The sequence below is a fragment of the Centruroides vittatus genome, unplaced genomic scaffold (genome assembly GCF_030686945.1).
Source record: "Centruroides vittatus isolate TY-2023 unplaced genomic scaffold, ASM3068694v2 contig_596, whole genome shotgun sequence".
NCBI lineage: Eukaryota > Metazoa > Arthropoda > Arachnida > Scorpiones > Buthidae > Centruroides > Centruroides vittatus.
The window spans coordinates 347,365-369,713 of NW_027122360.1; the positions used below are offsets into that span (position 1 = coordinate 347,365).

A 22,349-nucleotide genomic window follows, 5' to 3' on the forward strand; every position below is an offset into this window, starting at 1 on the left:
AAACGGGAACGCGCGGCTTCCGGTCCTAAAGAGGAAAGATTCCTTCTTCCGGTTCTTTCTACCGAAAGAATGCTCCTACCGTAAACTCCGGGCCACAGGGCGGAAAACCTTGTCAAAAAATGGCCGGAATCCCATTTACCGCAGGTGCCGAGCCACCCGGCGCCGCAGTCCCCCCGTCCGGGGAACCGCAAAAGTATGCGCGGCGTCGATAAAATACGTATTGGTCGGGCGGGAATCGTGACAGGGCGCACGATTCCTTTGGCGCCAACCTTTGCCTATGCCCGACCTTGGAAAACAAAGAACCGGAGGAATCGGTAAGCCGGAGATAGAAACTTCCGAATGTTCCGCTCCCCCCCGCGGTTTTACCTGACGAAAACCCACCCGCGTTGGAGCACAAACACTAAAAATTGATGAATATAACGGTTGTAAAGTTAACTAGTTTTATAACATTCTTACAATTGGAAATAATGTAAATGTGCCAATATATATATATATATACTTTTTGTTTTCCATCTTCTTATCGCTTACGGATCCGATTACCGAGTCTTGTAACTACACCTAAGTATTTAACTTTGTATCTTTAAGCTTAGTTCCGGTGCGGAAGACTTCCTACCCTTTCCGCGGCGCCCGGGACGGAGTAACGAAAATAAATGGCCACGGCCCGGTTCGTTACTTTAACATCTACCAAAAATTTTTCCTATTATCCGGAGACGCATTCCGGAAAAATGGCTCGGTGACGTAGGGCGCGCAGACGTTTACGTATGGCGATAATAGCGAGGTTGAGGCCGAAGTTTTAAACGCGAAAACGTGTACGTCGGACGTTCGGCGCCGCTTTCCCGTAAGCCTAGAAGTTTGACAATGGCGTTTAGAATGTCGAGCACGATTCCACCGTGCTCGACATTCCAAACGCCATTGTCAAACTTCTAGGCTTACGGGAAAGCGGCGCCGAACGTCCGACGTACACGTTTTCGCGTTTAAAACTTCGGCATCAACCTCGCTAATAATAGGGCAAATTTGAATTTTCCGGCGTTAAAAAAGGCCAGGCTTTGGCTACGTGCGCCAAAAGGCGCGGGGATTTTGCACCTCCTTCCGCCTCTGGCGGCATCCGGACCTAAGAAAAGACCGGAAGCTCCTTCATAATGGCATGCGATTAAATGCAAAGTATTCATCGAACGTTATAATTAAAGAGAAGCGCGCCAGACGATAAGTATTGTTTTCCAACACTTTCCCCTCGTATTTAGGAACAAATTACGGTGGTTTTACCGGGCGTGACCCGATAAAATGCCAAAGTGCCGATGAAAGGAGATAAAATTCCTGCCGTCGAATCTTTCTTACATTCGACGTCTGACCGGATGTGGCTTATATTTTGCTCATCGAACCGACGAAAAAAGGGGAAAGAATTAATGCCACCACGTGACGGGCGCGCGATGGGACGTCCGACGATTAACTTTAATGTATCGTCGTAAACATTCGATCGTGTTTATATTTTCCGTGATATTTTTCTTGCTCCAAACGATTTGTTGGCATTTCGTTTCTTATTAAACAAACCGAAAGATTCCGTTTTCTCCTACTTGGACGGGTTTCTACGAGCTAGGAAACGATTAACTTGCAAAATGACAGTTTAAAGTTTCCTAACCCCGTATCGTTCCGTTGCACCAATTCTCTATATTATCAACTATAAAATCGAGCGCCCGATTTATAACTGCTGGTTTATTCGCATTGCGGTGAATCGCGATTTAGACGCGTAGCCACACGTCTAAATCGGCCCTAGGCCGTAAGATCCTATAGAACCCTGAGCTCTAAGTATAGGATATTAAGATTCTGTACAAGACATAAGATGCTATAGAACGTATAAGATCATTGGAGAATGGGTGGTATTATTTAGGATTTCCTACGCTTCCGCCTACAATTATAATCATAAAGTTAACGAAATTTTCCGGATGTGGCTTAAGAAATTTCTAAGACAACAATGGATTTCTGATCCGAGTGTTGGAGTACGGAATAAAATTTCAATTATTCATACTTTTCGCCTATTTAAATATTCGAAGGTGAATTTGTAATTCAAATAGCAATTATCGTTGCTCGACCCTCCCGGCCGCCGTAGGATTCTTTCGTATTTGTACGACGCGTATCGAATTTCTTTTATCTTGGTTTTTTATAAATCGGTCACGCACAAGTTATAAAATGACGGCGTAAAATAACAAATATATATATGTAATTCCATACCGAAACTTTATAAACAAATTAATTGTTAAATTTGCATAAATTGAAAACTCCCTTGGATTCCTTAGGCGTATTCCGCCTACCTGAATGGAACACACGGCCGTATAAATGGCATCTCCAAAAAATTAAATGGGAAAATTTTATATTTTAGTCAAAGTTGTTAAATGAAAATGATTTTGGGTTGGAGTGTATTCCTCTCCGAGGACCCGTCTCTCCCTTTAATTAATTAGGGGTTAATTAGGCGCCGTCCACTTACCACGTTCATGACGGTGAGGATGTAGGTCTCGATGTCCTCGTCGGAGTAATAGTCGACCATGGCCTTATCGGCCACCACCAACGTCTCGACGTTCCTCTCCACGCTCACCGATCGCTTGCTTCTCGATCTTCCTTTTTTCTTCCTCTTCTTCTTCTTCTCCCATTCGGCTCGGTACTTCAGGGCTCTGGCCACGTCGTCTGTCCACAAAAACACCCGGTTAGTCCTTTCATCCGTCGAGTCGCCCTCTCCTAACTCCTTTGTAAAGGCCGCTTTCCGCCTTAGCAGAAAATCCAAACGGAAAAATAGAGATTCGCTTCCATTTCCACCGTACCACAATACCACCGGCGCCGCCACCAGTCTTGGTGGTGGCGCCGGAGCAAATTTCAATTAGGGGCCCCGTGTACCGTGTCGACTGTAGACATTTTTCTTCGGGGGAATATTTTCTTATGAAAAAATAAGAAAATATTCCCCCGAAATATATATAAGATGGTTGGACTCCTCTCGATGGAAGCCCCGGGCAATTGTCTATTTTGCCCGGAGAATAGCGCGCCAGCGATTAAGTCCGACGTCTTTATATTATTTCTCTATTTTATTATAAAAAGAAACAATACTTCCAGACCTCTTGTAAAAAGAATTCTAATTCTTTTCGCTCTTTTAGAATAACGTGTCGTCGTCCTTGGATACGGCAGACGTAAAACGTCACTACTTCGCGGTAACCGCGACGTTCTTCTGTGGGCCAAGGTGCGACGGGAAAGGAAAACTTCGTACTTCCGGTTGTGTTTTCCGTTTCCGGTATATATTCCGGCGTGGTGGAAACCAGCCTCGACCGAGTAAACTCGTCCAGACGGACCATCGGCCACTTACCTCTGTTTCCGCATTTGGCTTCCCTTCCGTGCACTTCCGTCGTCGACCTCTTGTACAAGAGATGAGGACGTCGCCCGCTCTTCTCGCTCCCTCCCGGCATGGGTTGAATCAACAACTCTTCTCCTTCCGTCCTGATGACCCCCATCTGCAATAAACACCGTCCGTCCACGTATTATCGCTTAAACGTAACCTAACGTATTGCGTGGCGCGTGCGAAATATTCCTCCTTCCGTAATACAAATACATCGAGAAAACCATTACGTTAAGTTAGAACGGAAGAAAAGGGAACTAACGTCTGATTCGGAGACGTTAGTCCCTTTTCTTTCGTTACGTAGAGTTGTCACCTACCTTCGTTTGAGCATTGTATCTGAGAGTCGTAAAACCTGCCGTTAATTATCTATAGTGACACAAAAATACCGTCTTCCTTCGTCCTACGATCGTCACTATTATTATTATTTTAACTTTATCCCGTAATTAGCGTAACAAAACTCGACGGATAGTAATTGAAAAATGTGCTTTATTTAATTTGAATACAGGGAGATTTCCAACGGAAGCAATTTCCTTTTGAAATCTCCCGGAAAAACAATAACTTGACGTAAATTAATGAGTATTATTATAATACTTTTGTTATTCTCTATTCTTCTCCTATTTTATTATTATTATTGTCTATCCGATTCGAAACCCGGTGATTACCTTTGTTAATCGCACGAAGAAATCGTCCTCCTTCCCGTTCGCTACGTAAATCGATAAGCGGAGAAATTTTTGAGAAAAGAGTCGAGTCGAAACTTAAAGAGGAAAATAATTGGAATGTCAAGGGTTTAAATTACCCTCTATTTTAAATTATAAAGTCAAACCACAAAATGGCTCTCGTCTCACTTCGGACGAACCGAAATTTCATCTGGCTAAATTTATTCCCGTTACTGTTGTGTTATTACACGAAATCGTCGGAGCGTCGTTTGTTTACAATTACGTAGGCCCACTGCGGCGTTCTTTCGCCGAACTTCGTCACAAAATTCCACAAAAATGCTAATTTTGGTCCCCATCTTTAGTTTAATTTGGATATTTTTTATATAAAAAGGATTTCGGATTATACCGCGAGAGTATTATTTCGGCACCGTTTCGTGGGCGTGCCATCAAAGACTGAGCGCGCGCTATCAACTCGTATAGGTCGAGAATCACCAGACGTGTATATAGAGACCATAAGACCTACCACATCTCGGTCCGTAACATAAAGAAATTCCAAATCCTAGGCAGAGACCAAACCCGACGAGAGGAGGAAGACGTTGGCGTAGTAACGTGGGTCCGGGGCACCCGTAAGGTTCCCTTTTTTAAAGTAACTTTCTTTGTTTGCGGGGGAGAGAATGCGGAAAATGTCTTCTAGTCTAACTTCGATCTGCCGAATTTCGTTTATTCTCATTAAATCAATTTTAATTCGAAAACGCCGTCTAAATTGAACTTGAAACCGGAAATTTCCTCCGAAGCCAACAAAGACACGTGCAAAACTTGGCCGGTCTCGAAGCTAGATAATTAACCGAATTAACGAGCTGCGCACTTCGATATAACGTTACCACTTGCCGAACGGCTGGGTAATTTGCGCGTTTTTAGAATGGTTTCTATCTAAAAAAACGAAATTATTAATTAAATTTTTTCAGATTATTTATGAAATATGGCTGCAATGTGGAGTGTAAGCCGACGTTTTTAAAGATCGTCCGAGGAAAAAAATATGCCGGGGGAGAATATAAAACCGAACGTGAGTCTGCCACGTGAACTTGAGGTTATAAGGTCTTAGTTGGAAGAAATTAATCTCTCGGAATTAAAAAGGCGAGTCGTGTCATTCGATTCTTATTTTTCGCAAGGAAAAACAAAGTCTGTCGATAAGAATTAAGAAATGCGACCCGTCGTGGCACGGGGTGGCCTTAAATACCAACTTTTCCTGCCAAATGCCGTCCACGCTAACCTTTATTTCCGCTCGGAAATTTTTTCCTCTCCGATTTATTAGTGTTATTCCGCAATTACGGACGTAAAAGTGGTTTATTTAAGACGGCAAAGACATAAAAATACAATTGGATAATCGGCCTGTCCGTTCTGGAATTCCTAAACTATAATTCCTGTTTATTCTCGCTATACCCTACTTTAATTGAATTATTTACGTAGAGTGGCGAGGTGCCGAAGAGCAAAAGGTGTTTCGCCCTCGTCCGATCGACACACGCTACAAAATCCATTCCCGTATAAGGCGCAGTTATTTCCTACTGACTGGAAATGGGGTGCGCCTTACGCGCCGACCAATACGGCAATTACCACGGTGTGAGAAAAGTTATCTCCATTCACCGAAGCGTGTTCGTTATTTAAAATCGATTCCCACCGTAAAGGCACCTTTCAGACTTTCGCGTCTCGATGCCGATGAAACCAAATCGCCTTTTAGAAAGGGGAAATTACATAATGTAACTTAATAACGAAGACAATATCGAATGATGTACGTTCGGCACGAAAAATATTCATGAAAATACATTTTTGTCAGAATCCACCCGAGAGATTTAGAAAAAAATATTTCTTATTTATTTAAAACGCCGAGTTACTTTAACCTTTCCCAGCTTCTAGGCGCTTACTCGACGTAACAATTACACCACCACGATAATTTCCATTCGAGGGACGTACGAGACACGGTAACTAAGAAGAAACTACGTAACAATAAAATGTTTTTTAAGTGCTAGAATAAGAATGCGAGGAAACGAATTCGATTGGAACTTCTGCATTCACCATCGTCTTAACGAGGAGAAGAACGTGATCTTTGTGTTAGTAACGCATTGTTACCGACAAAGAACTCACGTGCACGGAATGAGCGATCACGAGGCGAAAGGGCGATCCTTTTCGTTCGCTTATAACCTACAGAAAGCCGGTACAGTCCGAAATTTCAATAAAATGCTTAAAGAACCAGAGAGTCGCGCTAGTGACGCTTTCTACAATAAAAGGAATCACAATTGCTACACGACACGTCTCTAATTTCCTACATTCGAATGTAAACAGTTAAAAAATAAAGATTTGGCCAGAATTTTGACCAATCGATGGCGCGTGAGACGACGAATACGAAGTAGCACATCCCGGGAAACTCGCGCAGTTCTTTTTCGTATAAAATTGCTCGGCCGGAGAGATAATGGCAGTAATTAGCGTAGAGACTAATTACTCGATTGGTGTAGAACGGTGGGTAGAGAATTGCTCAACTGGTAAGAGCGTTACGCGTCAACAGGAAATTCTACACGAAAACACGACGCTCGTCTTACCCCCACCCAGATAAGACGAATTGTGTATTAAATTTTCGGTGCGTGACCGTTTTAACCGCGCGTTATACGTTACCAGGAAACCAGGCGGTAGTGTCGCAAACAATGGATGTCGTAATTCCGTAATTAAACATTCTTCGCGGCATTAATAACTTAACTCCGCGTGTAATTTAAGAAACGGATTCTCGAACTTGACCTTAGACATTATTTAATTTCACTTTCGAATCGGAGTAGTTAGACAATCGACCGATGCTTCTTACTGTTAACGGTGACGCACCGGTGGGGCCACCCCTCGGCGTTACCGATCCTCCCCACAAATTTCCATCCCGTGTTCGCTCCCTCGGAAACAAGTTTCGAAAAATGTTATATCCTCACGTCTAAGTGATAAAATTAAATTTAGAATGTACGGCAAATAAACGTTGTTCCTGGGTACTCGTCTACTACGGATTCCACCACGCGACACGTGTCTTCTCGTTGTCGTATAAGTGTGGCTTTCGCAGTCATTTTATTGCAAAAGAACCATTCTACGCTATCGAATTATGCTTTAACGCGTAAATAACGTACGATTTGAGTGTTGTTAACACACCAGAAGAAAGTAATTCGGACTCTTGTTTATTACTTTAAATAAAATAAGAATTTTTCGATTGTGTTCGAAACAAATGTTACAAACTGTGTGGCTACTTACAACTTCTTACGCCGGTTTCCAGCTAAAAATTAAGGGGCCTTAATTTCTAGCTACGGTTATTTTCTATATTAAAAATTTTACTCCCCACGTAAGTGTAATCCCGATTAATTTAAGATTTACTTATTTATTTTTTTCGACTTAGCCCGGGACTGGCTAATTGTGCAGACTTATCACACCTTGTAGGTTAAGCGACGAAACGGAGTGTGATAAGTCGAGAAGCAAGAATATTTATTTATTTATAATTTACTTCGTATAGGTACGAATAATTCTAGTATTTGCACGATATTAATGCTTCGCCATTCTTCCGAAAAATCAATTATTAAAAATTATAAAATTTTCACCCCGCTAATTCCCGCTTCCTTATTTTCCTATTCCGGACTGGAATATTTGTGTAGGAAGCGTTGATTCGGACGTTTTTCTATTCCGTTAAGAACCGATGGTAACTTCTCTTACGAAAAACAATAAACAAATACTTTCTGTACTTGATTCTTTTACACATTATGAAATTTGGGAATCGCTATACCGGGGTCACTACTCCCGCAAACGTGTTTAAAGGTAAATTTAAGGAAAAAATACAAAAACAAGAGGGAGAAAGGACGCGGAAGAGGAAATAATAACGTAACTTAACTCTTTAATTGAAATCATTATTAATTTTAATAATTTTAGTAGCAAAGTATTTAATTTTTAAAAAAACAAACAGGCTTTGAAATGTTTCCTGTTAGTTTTAACGCATTCGAGCTTAATTATAGCAATTAGTCGACCAATGGGACGAAACATTACAAACGATCGGAAAAGGGGGCCAATATCGGAAAGGATCGGTGGCATTAACTGAATGTTCCGAGCTCCTCTCAAGGTTAGAGTATTTAATATCGTTCATCCTGTATATAAGATGACTGCGAAATACAAAACCGGTTAAAAAATTTCGTAAAAACACCAGTCATTAAGTCTCTCTCATTAACGAATGAGCTACTTCAAGGAAAAACCCCGTCTCTTTTCTTCCTGCCACTAAATAATAGCTTTATACACTCCAGTTCCTATAAACGTTGGCACGGTTACACATTTTTAGACCAGTCTCCGCTTAGCCACCGATCGTTCTCCCCTATATTCTTTAAAGGGAAATCACAATTTTCTTTTATTACGTAAATATTTTTACCTGGCTGGATTCATTGGCAAAACTCGTCTTTCGTTCGTCATTCGTCTCTATCCGTACCGATCACGCTCCGGTATGAATTACCCACTAAAATTTTTATAATACTGGATTCGAAACCGTAACCACAAGCAGAAACTACAATATAGTTTTCTGCCGGTGGTTACGGGTTCGAATCCAACCGGCTGTTTTGTTTTACAGCGTATCCTATCGATAAACATCCGTAAGAAGGTGCGTGTATTTTCGGATACGTGCCGAATTACCCTACTTTTTGGAACGTTGTTAAAACTGTTCGAAAAGGCTAAAGAACTGTTCAAAACTTCATTAAATTTCTCAGAAAACACGTGACCTACCCTCAAAGATGGAACTGCCTTTCGCCAACGTTCCACTGGTCGAGTAGACAGAACACCAAAGTGATTTCATATTTTTTTCCCTACCAAAATACATTGTTTTATGAAGACGTCCCGAAGGAAGAAGCGACTCGGGGGCCACCAGTGAGTTACAATTTCCTTTTTAAGCTAGAAGTCGCGTGCCAAATTTCTCCCTAATAATTCGGTTAATTTTCCCAACTACTAAACAATTTGTCCTTCTATTTTTCGAAATAAAAAAAACACCCTCTTAAGCGAGATTTCGCTTCAAAATAAACGACAAAAAACGAATTTTCATCGAGATTTCGGTGAAGGAAAGCGCCAAAATCGAGACGAGAATCGGAAATCGAACCCGAACCTTCCGAAAAGAAACCGACGATTAAATCCTTGGATTCTTCTATTGTTAATTTCGCCGGATAGACACTAAAAGACGTAAATAAATGGAAATTTTGATTTAATTTCTCTTCTCGATTTAAAGTAAGGACAGTTTAAACGAAAGGCACGCGCAAAGGGCCGTTAAATAGGAACTTCGACATAAATTATTATTAATTTACGACGCGAAACGTCCAGATGAATTTACGATAGAGGAACGTATCGTATTCCTTACAGCTTGAAAGTCGCCTTACAGAGTTACACAGAACTATAAAATCGTTACGTAATAGAGCATCCGGTGTAGATGAAACGGCCATCAATATAATATAATAATAATAATAATAATAAATTTGGCAGATATTGTTTCCATTCCTTTCGTATTTGATAAATTTATTATTCTACAATGACACTTTTCCTGTTGCCTTAACTAACGGCGCCGTTTATTTAAGAAGAAAAAGACTAAGAAACTACACTACAAATGCGAAGAAGGCTCTAAAGTCCGATTATACCAGACTTTTATTATATTATACACTACAATCGACGAAATTCTTCCGATTAACTCGACAATTAATTCAGGAAATTTTTACGAAATCGCCATTCATTTGCATGGTAATTGTCCCAGTTTAACAGTTTTTATAGCAAAAAGTAAGGGCAAACGTTTGAATTGCGTTCACTTAACCTTCTTAAATCCGGATCATTCGCGAGCAGAGTCGTGAATGAACCGGATTTGCAATGAATGAAGATAACAATACAATGAGACCACCAATAAAACCGCCGGTTTTAACTCCGTTAAACGAGCCACACGATTAAGTTTCTCGTCAAACTGACGGCCCATTTTTTTGCAATTTCTCTTCGTCCAACGCTAGAAAATTGAATTTAAACGGAATTTACACTTAATTATAGCAATTAGTCGCCGGCCATCGGCAATTACGAGGGTGTAGATAATATAAACGCAGAGGGAACTATGAAAACCCTTATAAAATATAACAGAGGGAAAGTATAGCTCTCGGTCAAAAAATGACCCCCACTATTTTTACATTTTTAGACTCGGAAACGTTGAAAATTCGGAGATTTTTCTGTATGTATGGATGTTAGTGTGTAGGGGCACGATTTCGTTCGCCCTGTTTGAAGTTTAATAATTCCTATGCTTTTTGATGAAAATTTCTGAAATTTTGCAGGAAGATTTGTATGTCAGGGTAGTCGATGCTGTTAAATTTTGGTAGTTACAAGTCGAGGGAATGGGGAGATAGAGGGGATCGTGTGCCATATCTCGAGTAGGTGAAACTTAACGACGAATTTACTCGTTATTAGCATTTACAATGTTTTTTATTTTTATAAAACTCGTCCGTACCCTCAAAATTAAGCTTTTTTGCCATTTTATAATAATTAAAAATATAAAAAAATTTTGAAAATAAAGTATCGTAACGGATGGTGCCATACGCAGTTTTAAATGTTGCCGGTAAGTAAAGCGACTCGTTGCTGGAGTTTTCCCATAAGGAATAATGTAAAGTGAATTAATCCGTTACCAAATCCCAAATATGCCCATTTTAATTCTAAGAAAATCATTAATTAATGCATAAAACAATGAAAAATAATAATAATAGATTAAAAACAACGAAAAGAAGTAAATAAGGCAATAGAATGCAACTGGATTGGTTCAACACTTGTCCCGAGCTGGTATCAACGAATTTAGAAAAGTAACGGATTTTCATTGTCTGCAGTCCAAAAATCATGTTTAGTAGCTCAAAATAAAAGCTGACCTAATCGGGTAACATTGCCGTATCGTGCCTACCTGTAAAGATATCATACACCTTACAGTAAGGCCTTCTTTGTGTTCGAATTCCGAGAAAAATTCGACTTTTGGGCAAAATTTCCTGGAAGAAATTGTTCGGGTTTCAATTTATTCGAGTTCCGAGACATCACCGTAATTTTCAAATTCCCGCCAAAGTACCTAGAGATGGCAACTTTTTTAAAAGAATTTGTAATCTTACGTTTTCGTCAACGGATCGACGTAAGTAAACGTTGCCGGAGTGGATTCTACTGTAATAAATGTAAACAATGCGCTTGAAGATTTTACATATCCATCCGTTTTACACTAAAAAAAGTTGGAAGGCAAGATTTTTTTACAAAATTAGACAGAAAAATTTACAGAAACTACTCAAAATGTTCTCCAGATCTCGAAAACCAAGCAGAATTTGCGAAAGGTTTATAAAGGATTTTAAACTTATTCGTCTCAGAAGGCAAAATAGTCGGCACTTGGAATAATCCGAGATTTACATACTTCTGCACAATATGTCAAATGTCACGTAACCAATGTAATTTATTAAGTAAACGGACGCCATTTTCGTTAATCAGTAATAATAATATTAATAAACTGCGGGTAAACATCGGGTGTTCGGTGAGAACCTCACAGGTTAGCAGATAGGTTTTTATAAAAAGTAAAGAAGAATTCCTCGAAACGTAGTCCAAATGTATTAGCCTAAATCCATACAAATATCTCAATCTGCTACTCGTAACCCAATCTCGCCATCCCGAAAACCAGCCGTATTTTATGGGATAAGAAAAAAAAGGGTAGACCGTGGGTAAGGCGACACCCGAAAATGTGTTACAGTAAAGCAAAGCCATATTGATCGGATTAAAGTCGTTCTTGATCTATTGTTCTCTTACAGCATGGAGGCACTTGGATCTAAACGAACCAGTTAACGAGTTTAGTTCCGATAGAATTTTCACTCGAAATTTTCAACTAACCGAGTTCGAATTAACCAGGATTTCTTGTATTGGCACGGAGTTCCGTTACACGCTGTATAAAGAACCGTATAATGCACGCTACGTACAAAGAAACTTAGGCAATAACTTTCGAGTCGATCGGTGTAGCCCATCTTTGGACATCGACAGATTATCGTATTCTTTCTTTAACAGACAATTGGAGAAACACAGATGTCTACCACGAGCACTTCTCTCGTTTCAACTGACGTCTCCCGTAACTATCAGTTTTTCAGCGTAACAATACAGTACTGTAAATTTTTATACATATTTTTAACTATCCTTTCGTCTAGGTGCGCAGAGGCATAAAATGTTAACACCTTTTTTGCCCATACAATGGCGCTTGGCTTTCGAAACTTTATAACCGGATATGGACTCGTTTTTCTCAAAAAGTATATCACCGGTGGCATAACTTTCAAGGATATCGCGAGAATAAAGTTTGGTTTATTCGCCGGAACGGAGTAGAACCTTTCCCATTCGCGTGTTCTACTATCCACCCTTCTTGACTACAACGCGCCGAAAATTCGAAATTACTAGCCCCAATAACATTCGAAGACACTGTCTCGATAATACTATAAACTTTAATAGTATTATCCGACCTACATTTTTGGTGCCCCGAAGCTCGAAATGTTACGGGGCCCCCGGCAGCTTTAGGGCCTTCTATTTCTGGAAATTCTATAATAATAACAACAAAATCACTTCTTTTGTTTTATAAATTTGTCATTATTTTTTAAATTAGGATTGCCTCTAATTAGCCAAGCGCGAACGAAGAGCGAAATACTCTAGCATCGGGCAAAATTCGTATTTAAAAATGACCTTTTCTGAGCGAAAACTCGATTTAAATTGGCTTAAAATGCACTTTTGACCATCCAAATTAAGGCACACGTCTGGGTGCCGGGTTTCCGCTTATAGCGTCACGTGGCACGAATTGGTCGGGTAACGCTGCGGCCGGACAGGGATAATTAGAGACAAGAAATCCAAGAGGGAACGGGCAATGCCGAACCGCGGCTGGTAAAACTCGTTCTTCTCGGATAATTCTACCCGCAGAAACTCGGATTTAACGCTAAAAACGTTGGAACGTTTAAAGGACTAAATACCCCGATTTAACAAAGAATAATGGAAAGGAACGTCGACTCTTACGCGCCGGCGAAACGTGCGAAACAGTAAACGACAGACACGTGTAATATTCCTTTTGTTTCGGACAAGTAACATTTTCCTTTTCCTTCGGGGAAATAAAATATTTTTAATTATTTGGACGGACGAGGTAAAGGTAAAGTCACACGCACAAATAACTGGAATAATTTTGTCTCCGAGATGGCAAATTACAGAAGTGGTTCGATTCTCAACCCACGTCACGCCTATATTAAACCCCGAAATAAGGAAAATAATGGGAAAAAACGAACAGACTTCTATTCCAGTCGTTTTTTCTAGAATTACCGAAAGGAGGAAATAATTGGAATAAATTGTTGGGCGCAAGGTCGATGGGAAAGCAGTTAGTTAATAGAGACAATTCTGTAAAAAGAGGAAAAACTGCAACCTTCGAAGTACAGGTAGAGCGTAAAAACTTCAGATACTATCTTGGCGCTTATACGTCGAAATATATCGATATTGCGATAAGAATGAACGAATACGATAGGTGTCGAAAATTCCCCTACCTCGGGCGGCGACTTAAAAATGCCACCTCCGCCACAGACCAAAGAAAACCGACTTCCGTTTCCGGCTTGGAATCCGGACGAAAATCGATACACCGCGTTTATTAGGTCACAGTCGAGGCGGCAGAGAAAGCCGCCGCCACTTCCGACGTCTGGCGAAGAGGACGGACAAATAACCGCCACTTCCTACGGTACGGATCACGTGACAGAATTCCTATTACCGTCGGGCGGAGGCGATAACGAAGCGCGTAACCCGAGACGAGATAAACCACGGAGGAAATTCGTCTAAAGATGCGCAAGAGCCGGGTCGACCAGAAGTTTCCTCCGCGCGACAGGAGAAAGACGGAAAAAATAAATAAAAATTTTCGTCTACTTTTATAGAAATAAAATTCAAGGTTAAAGCGTTGTCTCGAGACGACTGCCGGAAAATTTCCCGGTGTTAGAAAGCGGTCCGCTTATAAAATTAGTCTTTGGCGGTGGAATTCGGCACGGCCCGTGTCGACGAGCACGCGCTCCGGTTCCCTAGCGCCTGCGCAAAAAGTACTTCGGTAGGAAGGCAAAGGTCGTAGTCGGAAGAGGATTTACGGGCAAATTTAGGGCGAGAGAGGGCGTCGGCGCGCGTAGTTTGGGGGACGAGCTCGATGGAAAAAACCAATTTTTTTCAAATTCGGCCGAGGTGTGCGGATGACGTCGACGGTAGAAAATTCGGATATTTTTTCACGCACGGGCAAAGGAATAAGATGGTTAACCCCGACGGCTAACAATTTTTCTGGCCCACCTCTTGTTAACTTCTAAGTAAAATTTCCATCGGTTCCTTTATTTTAAGCCCTAATAATCCCTAGGCGCCCGGAGACCATTATATATACTACGAATGTGCACACGCACGTATAAAGCGCTATTGACCGGACCCCCTTCCGGCGTTAACGGTCGGAGCGGACGCTGGGAATAAATGATCGGAAGAGAAGGACAATCCGAACAAATCGGGAACGAAAAGTCGTTAGCGCCCGCCGGGGGCCCAACCAACAAAATCCCCCGACGCCGGTAGCGGGCGGAGGGAAAACTCCACGTGGCGCTCGGCCGGCCACGTGGAGTTTGGCGAATTTTGGTCGGGTAACGTCGATATAGGGGCGGGTTTCCTCCGTCCTGGATCCGTAATTCGAACTTGGTTTCCCGGCTGTAACGGTCGACCACCGGAGAATAAGCGCGAAAATTCAGAAAGCAGGGGAGAATGAGGGAGTTTCGAAAGGGTCCGCGGCCAGTGAGGTAAGGAAACATCAAACGGGAGACTTCCTCCGCGTGGTGCGACGGGCTGTAACGAGGGAAAGAAAATGAAGAATCGACGGAAGATGGTAAAAATAAATCGAATATTAAATTATATTTTTCACGCGCGCTTTAGGAAAAACTCCGCGGGATGACCGATCAAATCGGTCACGCGTACCGTGTTATCCCTCTTCTTTCGAAGAAAATACGGCACGGTTTTTAAAGTAGAAAGTAAAATCGTGGTACGAATTCTCACGTTTATCTCGGCCAAAAGTTTGAATAATTCGCTAACTTTACGCCGGGTGTCGGGTTATTTCTCCGGTCTAAAGACAGGAAAGTGGCCAAGTTTTCGTCCAGTTACTTTATTTTCCGCCGGTTCGTCCGAACGAAGACGTACGATTGATACTGTCTCGGCACTAAAATGGTGCCAAAAAAGTAACCGGGCCGTACCGTCTTATCGCCGCCATCTTACGGCGGAAAGCCAAAGATTATCGTGGTTATAGGCCCGGGTTCGAAACAAACACGAACGAAAAAAAAAGAATGTCGGGCCTACGTCGAGCCACGGGTAAAATCGTAATTTTAACAGTTTTTCGTTATTTAAAATCGGAAATTTTTACCAAATTCGAATTCTTATCGGTTCCGTCTTCGTTTATGCGCCACCACGTCCGTGTCAAGAGAAGAATTTCCGTTTTCGGAAAGAATGAAGACCCGTCGTTCCCGCAGGGAGAAACCACGGACGAAAAGATCGGAAGCGGAAGTGGAAGTGGAAACGTGGCTTCCGCTGGAGCATTTGCACCGATTCCGGAGTAAACGGGAGAATGGGAAGAGGAGGAGGAGGAGGAGGAGGATAGAGACTTACCAGACCGTCGCACGTGGACAGTGCCACGCTGGAGCCAGTGACGTTGCGAACGTTCCCTCGATAGTAGCAAAGTCCGTCCTCCGAGGGTTTCCGGCTCCGGTGGAAAGTGGAGTTGGGGCCCCGGCGCCTCTCTACCACGAAGGCGGGAGCCAGCAGGCCTCGGTTGGGCCTCAGGGTCAGCAGCAGGTCCCTTCCGCCGGCGGGCAGACGATAGTGGACGGCTTCTTCGACCGATCTCTTTCCGCGCCCGAAGTGCCGGGCCAGGCCGTGGCCCACAAATCGCCCGGCTCCGTCGATCCTTTCTGGAACCACCACTTCCGGTCGATCTGCAAGAGACGAACGTCAGAACCGGTCCCGGACGGGTCGGGGACCGGCCGCGTCCGGGGCCCAGTCGCCCCGGGCGTCGGACCGCCCACCCGGTCGAAGGGTCCGATCCGGGTGGCCGCGAGGGAAAAGACACGTACCGGAAGTCCCGGGAGGCGTCCGGTGTCCGCGGACGGCGGCGCAGAGGCAGGCGGCAAGCAGCAGCGTGGCCGTCGTCCGGTCCATGCGAAAAGAAGTCCTCCGTCGACCGTCGATCGACATTCTGAAGTCGTCCCGTCGCTTTCTCTTCTTAAACCTCCGGCCCTCTGGCGGCCGAACCCGGACTCGTTTTTTCTTCTTCCGGTTTCGGCCGCCGGCCTTCCGCTCGACGGGACAGAGACACGCGCGTTTCGCTTCCTAAATCCGCGGAAGACGATCCACCCGCCTCCGTCCCGCGCGTTAAATCGCCAACAAACGGGTGCGAATTCGGAAAACCTTTATTTTAACGGTGGCTCGAGTTCCGAACGACGTTGGGTCGGGACACGGATCCGCAACGCGTTCGACCATCGATTTTTACAACCGGTTGCATTATTTAAGACGATGGGTGGCGGTCGACGTAAGTCGGATTTAGGCGCGTATTAAATAGAAAACGGCTCCGTGGCCTAAAAGCCACCCGTGGAAACAAACCGAAAACCGATGTGGTTAGGCCAGAATCGCCCGCCACGCCGACACCCACCGAGCCATCCGGCACGCGCAGTTAGTCCCGGACCGCGCGTGGTTATCGGTAGGCTTACGATCGTCCGACGACAGATTTATCGGCAATTAATTACGTCATTTACCGACACTGACGTAAACTTCACTCGTTCGGCCAAACTTCGATAAACGACGTCACGAATTTACTCCTGCAACTTTACCGGTTTACTTGGTTTTTCACGAAACTTTTATCCGCCGGTTTAGAAACTTCGGGTCCGAGTTTGGTTAAACCGTCGCCAGAGGGCGAGGGAGAAGGAAAAGGGCCGAGAGGTCGAACCGTAAAACATTTATTATCAGAAATAATACATCATTTACAGGTATTAGATGGCAATCGCTCGTTTATGTACAGAACCTGGTGAAGTCGACGTCGTGCGAATATAAAACATCGGATCATTTACAACTCGGGAATAAGATCTTAATTACGTACATTATATTCATTATATATATATTTATATATTCGGTGCTTAAAATATCATATATAAACTTTTTCCTCTTTTAAATATCACAAAATTATTTCCGCATTATATATATATTTATACATATACATAGAATATTTTTTTAGTTTTTAGAAATTTTTTTACAGAATTATCGACACGATGCAATTATTATTATTATTATTATTATTATTATTATTACATTTCCGAGGCTACCATTGAATCACGGGAGTATTCTTTTAAAAAACAACCGAAGAGTGCGCGGTGCGATAGAAACGAAAGGGATTTTAGAAGGGGGCGCGTACGTCTAAGGCGCCGGCCCTCTAAAAAACCGGAAGTATCACAATTTTTTGGGGCCGGAACGTTCCGCCTTCCGTCGGACCGCGCCGGGTCTTCCGGTTACGGGTCCCCGCCCGCCGACGGGGGCCGGAATCCTACCCTACCCCTACAAGGGAGCGAAGGGGGCCGGTTTCTCTTCTTCTCGGCCGCGCCACGCGCGCCCGTGTTTCGTTATTTACAGGGACAGTCTATGTACACGGAACGGAGCGAAAGAGAAATTGGGACGGAGCGGATCGGGCAGGCCATTCCTTCCCGTCGTTCCTCCGTCCGTCCGTTTGTCTAACGGAAGAAGCTTCCCGTCTTCCTCCCCTCAACAGAAGATTTCCCGGTCGGAGTCTCCGTCCCGTCGGTTCCGATCTCCGGGCGCCGCCCGCGAGGGAGCGGAGCCCCTCTCTTCTTCCCCCGCTCCCTCTACGCCCGACTTCCGGCCGCAGCCCTTGGGACTGCCGGGAGGCCCTTCGATTTTCTCTTCGGGCGACCGACAGGAAGCTCGCGATCCCGCCCCCTCGGGGCCCGAAGCGAGGGGCGGAGGGGTGGGGGCCGGACCGTTGGCCGCCGAACTACCGCTGGCCAACTTGAGCGGAAGTTGCTGCCGGACTTGGCCCACCTGTCTCTTCTGCATGTTGGTGGCGCTGCGCAGCTGCAGGGGGACGGGCTCGCGGCCCCCTTCCCTCTTTGCGGCCACGGGCAGGCTGGAAGCGCTGTGGGACGACTGGAAGCGGGGGTCGTGTCTGGACCTGTTCTCCCCGTTGGCGGCGGGTGTCTGCACCCTCTGCAGGTCGAAGGAGACGGACCTTCGATGCTGGGCCACCGGATCCACGGCGGCCGCCTCCTCCTTGTTTCCCGCTCCTCCCAAGTTGACCACCGTGTGTTGGGGGCTGAGGATGATCCCTTCCTTCTGAAGGGCTTCCAGCTTCCGATACAGCAAGTCTCTCTGGTGGTTGAGATCCGCCTGTTCCGACTTGATCTGCTCCTGTAACGACCAACCAATTTAAGTTTTTTTCTAAATAACACCAGCTATTCTTATTCTCTAACCTTAACAAATACGCGCCTACGCGTTATAGGGTACCGCATCGCGTTCTTTCGCAAGTGTAAAATATTAGCGTTTCCAGCTTTATCCTTGCCATCGTTTACTCCATTCCAAGAAAAACATAACCAACGGAAATTTTTACAAAATGGCGGATTTCGAATTTCCGGAAACGGATTTGTACCGACGTCTCAAGCGGAACGAGGTCTACGAAATGGCGTAATAAAACGGGAGATATAAAACCACGACATAAAGATAAGCGAAAAGGAATTTCAATTTTAGAAAAAATTCGACAGAAAATACCGGAAAGTTTTCCACCGATTAGAAACCGAAAGAAACTCTGTCGGAATTTCGTTGCTATTAATTTGCATACGCATTCAAATATGGGCGTATAATTATACACAGCGTGGAAATATACGGACGATTAAAACGTGGATAGGTCTTTAAAACCCACTTATAAACCGCGATTTATATAAATTGAGTAGCTGGCGGCTACCAAAGATCTTCCCGCACGCGCGCGATATCCACCCCGAAATAGGACGCTAATGCCGCCATCCGTTATCGGGGACCGACGACGAGAACTAATTTTATTATCTTATAGTTTTTTCCGGAGTTTTGTCAGTTTTATGCGTAATTCCTGGAAAAATCCCTCGCGTACAATCGTGTAAGAAGGAATAATTGGCGCCTACCAGGTCCGTATTAACATTATATTGTTTACTTTCGGGAGAATTTAAAACCGGGTTTGGTTAAAACGTGCAGTAAATAGCACTTTACTTTATTTATAAACAAAGTAGAATAATTAGTAAATATTTACGTCTCGAATAATAAACGACGTTTATGCAAATGAGAGAAAAAACGGATATTTACTTTGGACATAATTCGATACGGCCTTTACTAATTCTTCCTTCCACTAGAAGTTTTAAAACTTGTTTACCAACGGTTTTCTCACACATCTTTCAACCTGTACTTACAATTGTCCTTCCGTTGTACGGTCACGAGCGCACAATCATACAAAATCACACATTCTTCTGCAGTCGACTATTAATTTGTTGTTATTACGAAGGCTATTTTTTAAATAAGGTCCGTTTTTTAATAAAAAGAAAAATACTGTAAATATCATTAAAATATATTTTTTCCATATTCTACATACTTTTCTACATAATTTCCATTTTTGTTTAAACATTTGTCATACCGCTCAACAATTTTTGAATTCCGACTTCAAAGAAATCTGCCGCCCGTAAAGAAGCCTAATCCACGACTGCAGTTTTCACTTCTTCATCGTCGTTGAATCGTTGACCACCAAGGAACTCCTTTAAGTATCGAAACGAGTGAAAATCACTGGGTGCAAGGTCTGGACTTTGTGGATGATCGTATCGAGTCAAATACGATAAAGCACTGTCCAATCTTTTTGTTTTGTGATCGTCAGAAAGCAATCTTGGAACCCACCGAGAACACAATTTTCGATAATTCAGTTTCTCCGAAACAATGGTATACAAGACTGATCTTGAAATCTGTGGAAATTCGATTGATAACGTTGAAATCGTGAATCGTCGGTTCTCTCGAATTTTGTTATCCACATCAAGAACAAAATCTTCAGAAATCAGAAAAGGTCGGCCAGGGCGTGGCTCATCGTGCGCATTAACTCGCCCATCCTTGAACATTCTTACCCATTTTCGAACTTTACTGTCACTCGTAGCATTATCACCGTAAACTTCACAAATCTGACGGTGAATTTCCGCTGCTGCCAGGTTTCTTGAACTCAAGAATCGAATAACAGATCGCATCTCACAGTCGGCGGGAGACTCGATTTTCTTAAACATTTTAAACTTCTACAGCTCGGCACACAGACTGACGATATGGCTACAAATGGCGTCAAAACGCGCGCCATGCTTGCTCGGAGCAGAAGCCCATGCGTACTGCCTTGATTGCGCATTATTCTCACTCTCATTCACAAACGGACCTTATTTAAAAAATAGCCCTCGTATTATTTAGTAAATCGCATTTTAGCGCTATCCCGTCGAGGGATTCGAATCCCGCCGGTTGGGTGTTGTTTCCTTTCCACCCAACCGGGGTTTTTTACATTGGTGTCAAATTTTTAGGTAAAATTATAACCTAAAAACACTAATTATGTCAGAAAATACAAAAAACTGTAGAATCAAAGGAATTAAGTGCGGCGGGGTGTTCCGATGTTGGCTAAGTAATCGGACAAACGATCAAAACTCGTTGGATTCGGCAACTAACCGGAGTGTTCGGTCACGCATCTTCAAAACTAAACTATATTTAAGTAACCCCAAACAAAAGTATTATCGTTTTCCCTTATATTCCCGACGACATTACAAAAATACCAGAATGCTAGGAATATTACCACAGTCTATAATTACATCAGTAGGAGGAGATACAGTTTGTTGAAATGGGAAATAATATATTTTAAGAAAGAAGAGAGGGAGAAGAACACCGGAGAGGAATACTAAAATAATTATTTTTAACTACAACTAGGCTCAAATCTAAAAACGTTATTAAATATCTAAAGCCGAATCTTATTATAACTGTAAAATTAAAAAATGACGTTTTCGAGATCAAATAATAAAATGCCCATATATGAATAGGAACAAGAAAATATAGGCCATTACGTCCCAATTTTACTACTTATAAAGAAAATTCAATAATGATAATTGCAAATGATTTCAAATGTATTTTTCTTCCACCACATTATAACACAACAATAGGAATTATCCTACTTCTAAAGTTTGTAATAATAAATTACTTATTGTGATAAATGCATTTTTGGCCCTGCACAATTTTGGAACCCAGCCCTGCAAACGTTTAGGCCCATCCCGTCCAGTATTACAAATATTGCGTGGGTGTGAAGTGTCCTGGGCATTTTATTTGTGGAGGCTGCAAATAGCCCTTATAGCTTTGAGTAAGAACTTTCGGGGATTTTTTCTTTTATTATTCTATAATATTATCCTTATCCAACATTAAAAAACCAAACTTATACTCTTTTCTATCGTATTTCGTGGAATTCATTCGTGTAACTGCGCTTTATTACATTTATCCAAATTGTCCAACTCGATTTAGGTATTTTTACATTGAGAGAATGAAACGAAAGATGGCGTAACATAAATAGTTTTCAGTCTAGTACGTTGGCGTTTCGTAGAATGGAAGTTTACACGCAGTAATTATATTCTACTACACACCTAGAAGAAAACCACTGCGAATAGTTTTCCACAAAATTTTCGTAGGGCCCAACGTACCGTATATCGATAGGACACGCAAACGTGTTAATTATAATTTTATTTGGTGCAAATTAATCAAGAAGTGTATTGTCTGAATAGAACGCGCTTTAAATTTGAAAACAGAGTGAAAGTTCGACAGAATACTCGAACCTCGATAATATTTTGTAGTTCACAAATTTCTAGCAGACTCTCACTGTTTTCCTAAAGTTGGTTTTGACCAGTGATGATTAGTTTTCCACCAGAAAAGACGATAAAAGAGATATATGCACACCTTTGACAATCTGACATTTTGGATATGTATGTAGTGGGTACGAGCGATTGTGACCTCTGCTACGCTCCCATCGAGTTACAAACATCGATTTCCAAAGCCTACCGGAAGTGTCCACCGGTCTTTCGAATAAGCCCCTTGTCCAACCTGTGCTTAAATTTCAATTTTGTCCATTCCAATTTGCTGGTTGAAAATAGACCATATTAATACATTTTTCACATTTATTATTAATTAAATCCTGCAGATATGTCTTAAAGTAATATGAT

At 42.6% G+C, this 22,349-nt stretch overlaps 2 protein-coding genes across 2 annotated transcripts in view; both read right to left on the reverse strand.

Annotated features, from left to right (window-relative positions):
• Nucleotides 1-16,351, reverse strand: part of LOC136979210 (A disintegrin and metalloproteinase with thrombospondin motifs 7-like) — a 79,094-nt gene extending 62,743 nt beyond the window's left edge. Inside the window, exons 1-4 of the mRNA XM_067275152.1 lie at nt 16,188-16,351; nt 15,724-16,049; nt 3,344-3,488; nt 2,480-2,676 (exon numbers count right to left, since the gene is read on the reverse strand). Coding sequence (XP_067131253.1) covers nt 2,480-2,676; nt 3,344-3,488; nt 15,724-16,049; nt 16,188-16,308 — 789 coding nt within the window. The 5' untranslated portion in view covers nt 16,309-16,351. The remainder of the gene's footprint in view (nt 1-2,479; nt 2,677-3,343; nt 3,489-15,723; nt 16,050-16,187) is intronic.
• A 699-nt stretch (nt 16,352-17,050) lies between these two features.
• Nucleotides 17,051-22,349, reverse strand: part of cyst (rho guanine nucleotide exchange factor 18 cysts) — a 218,426-nt gene continuing 213,127 nt past the window's right edge. The window contains 1 exon segment of the mRNA XM_067275154.1: nt 17,051-18,525. Within this exon segment, the coding sequence (XP_067131255.1) occupies nt 17,863-18,525 (663 nt within the window). The 3' untranslated portion in view covers nt 17,051-17,862.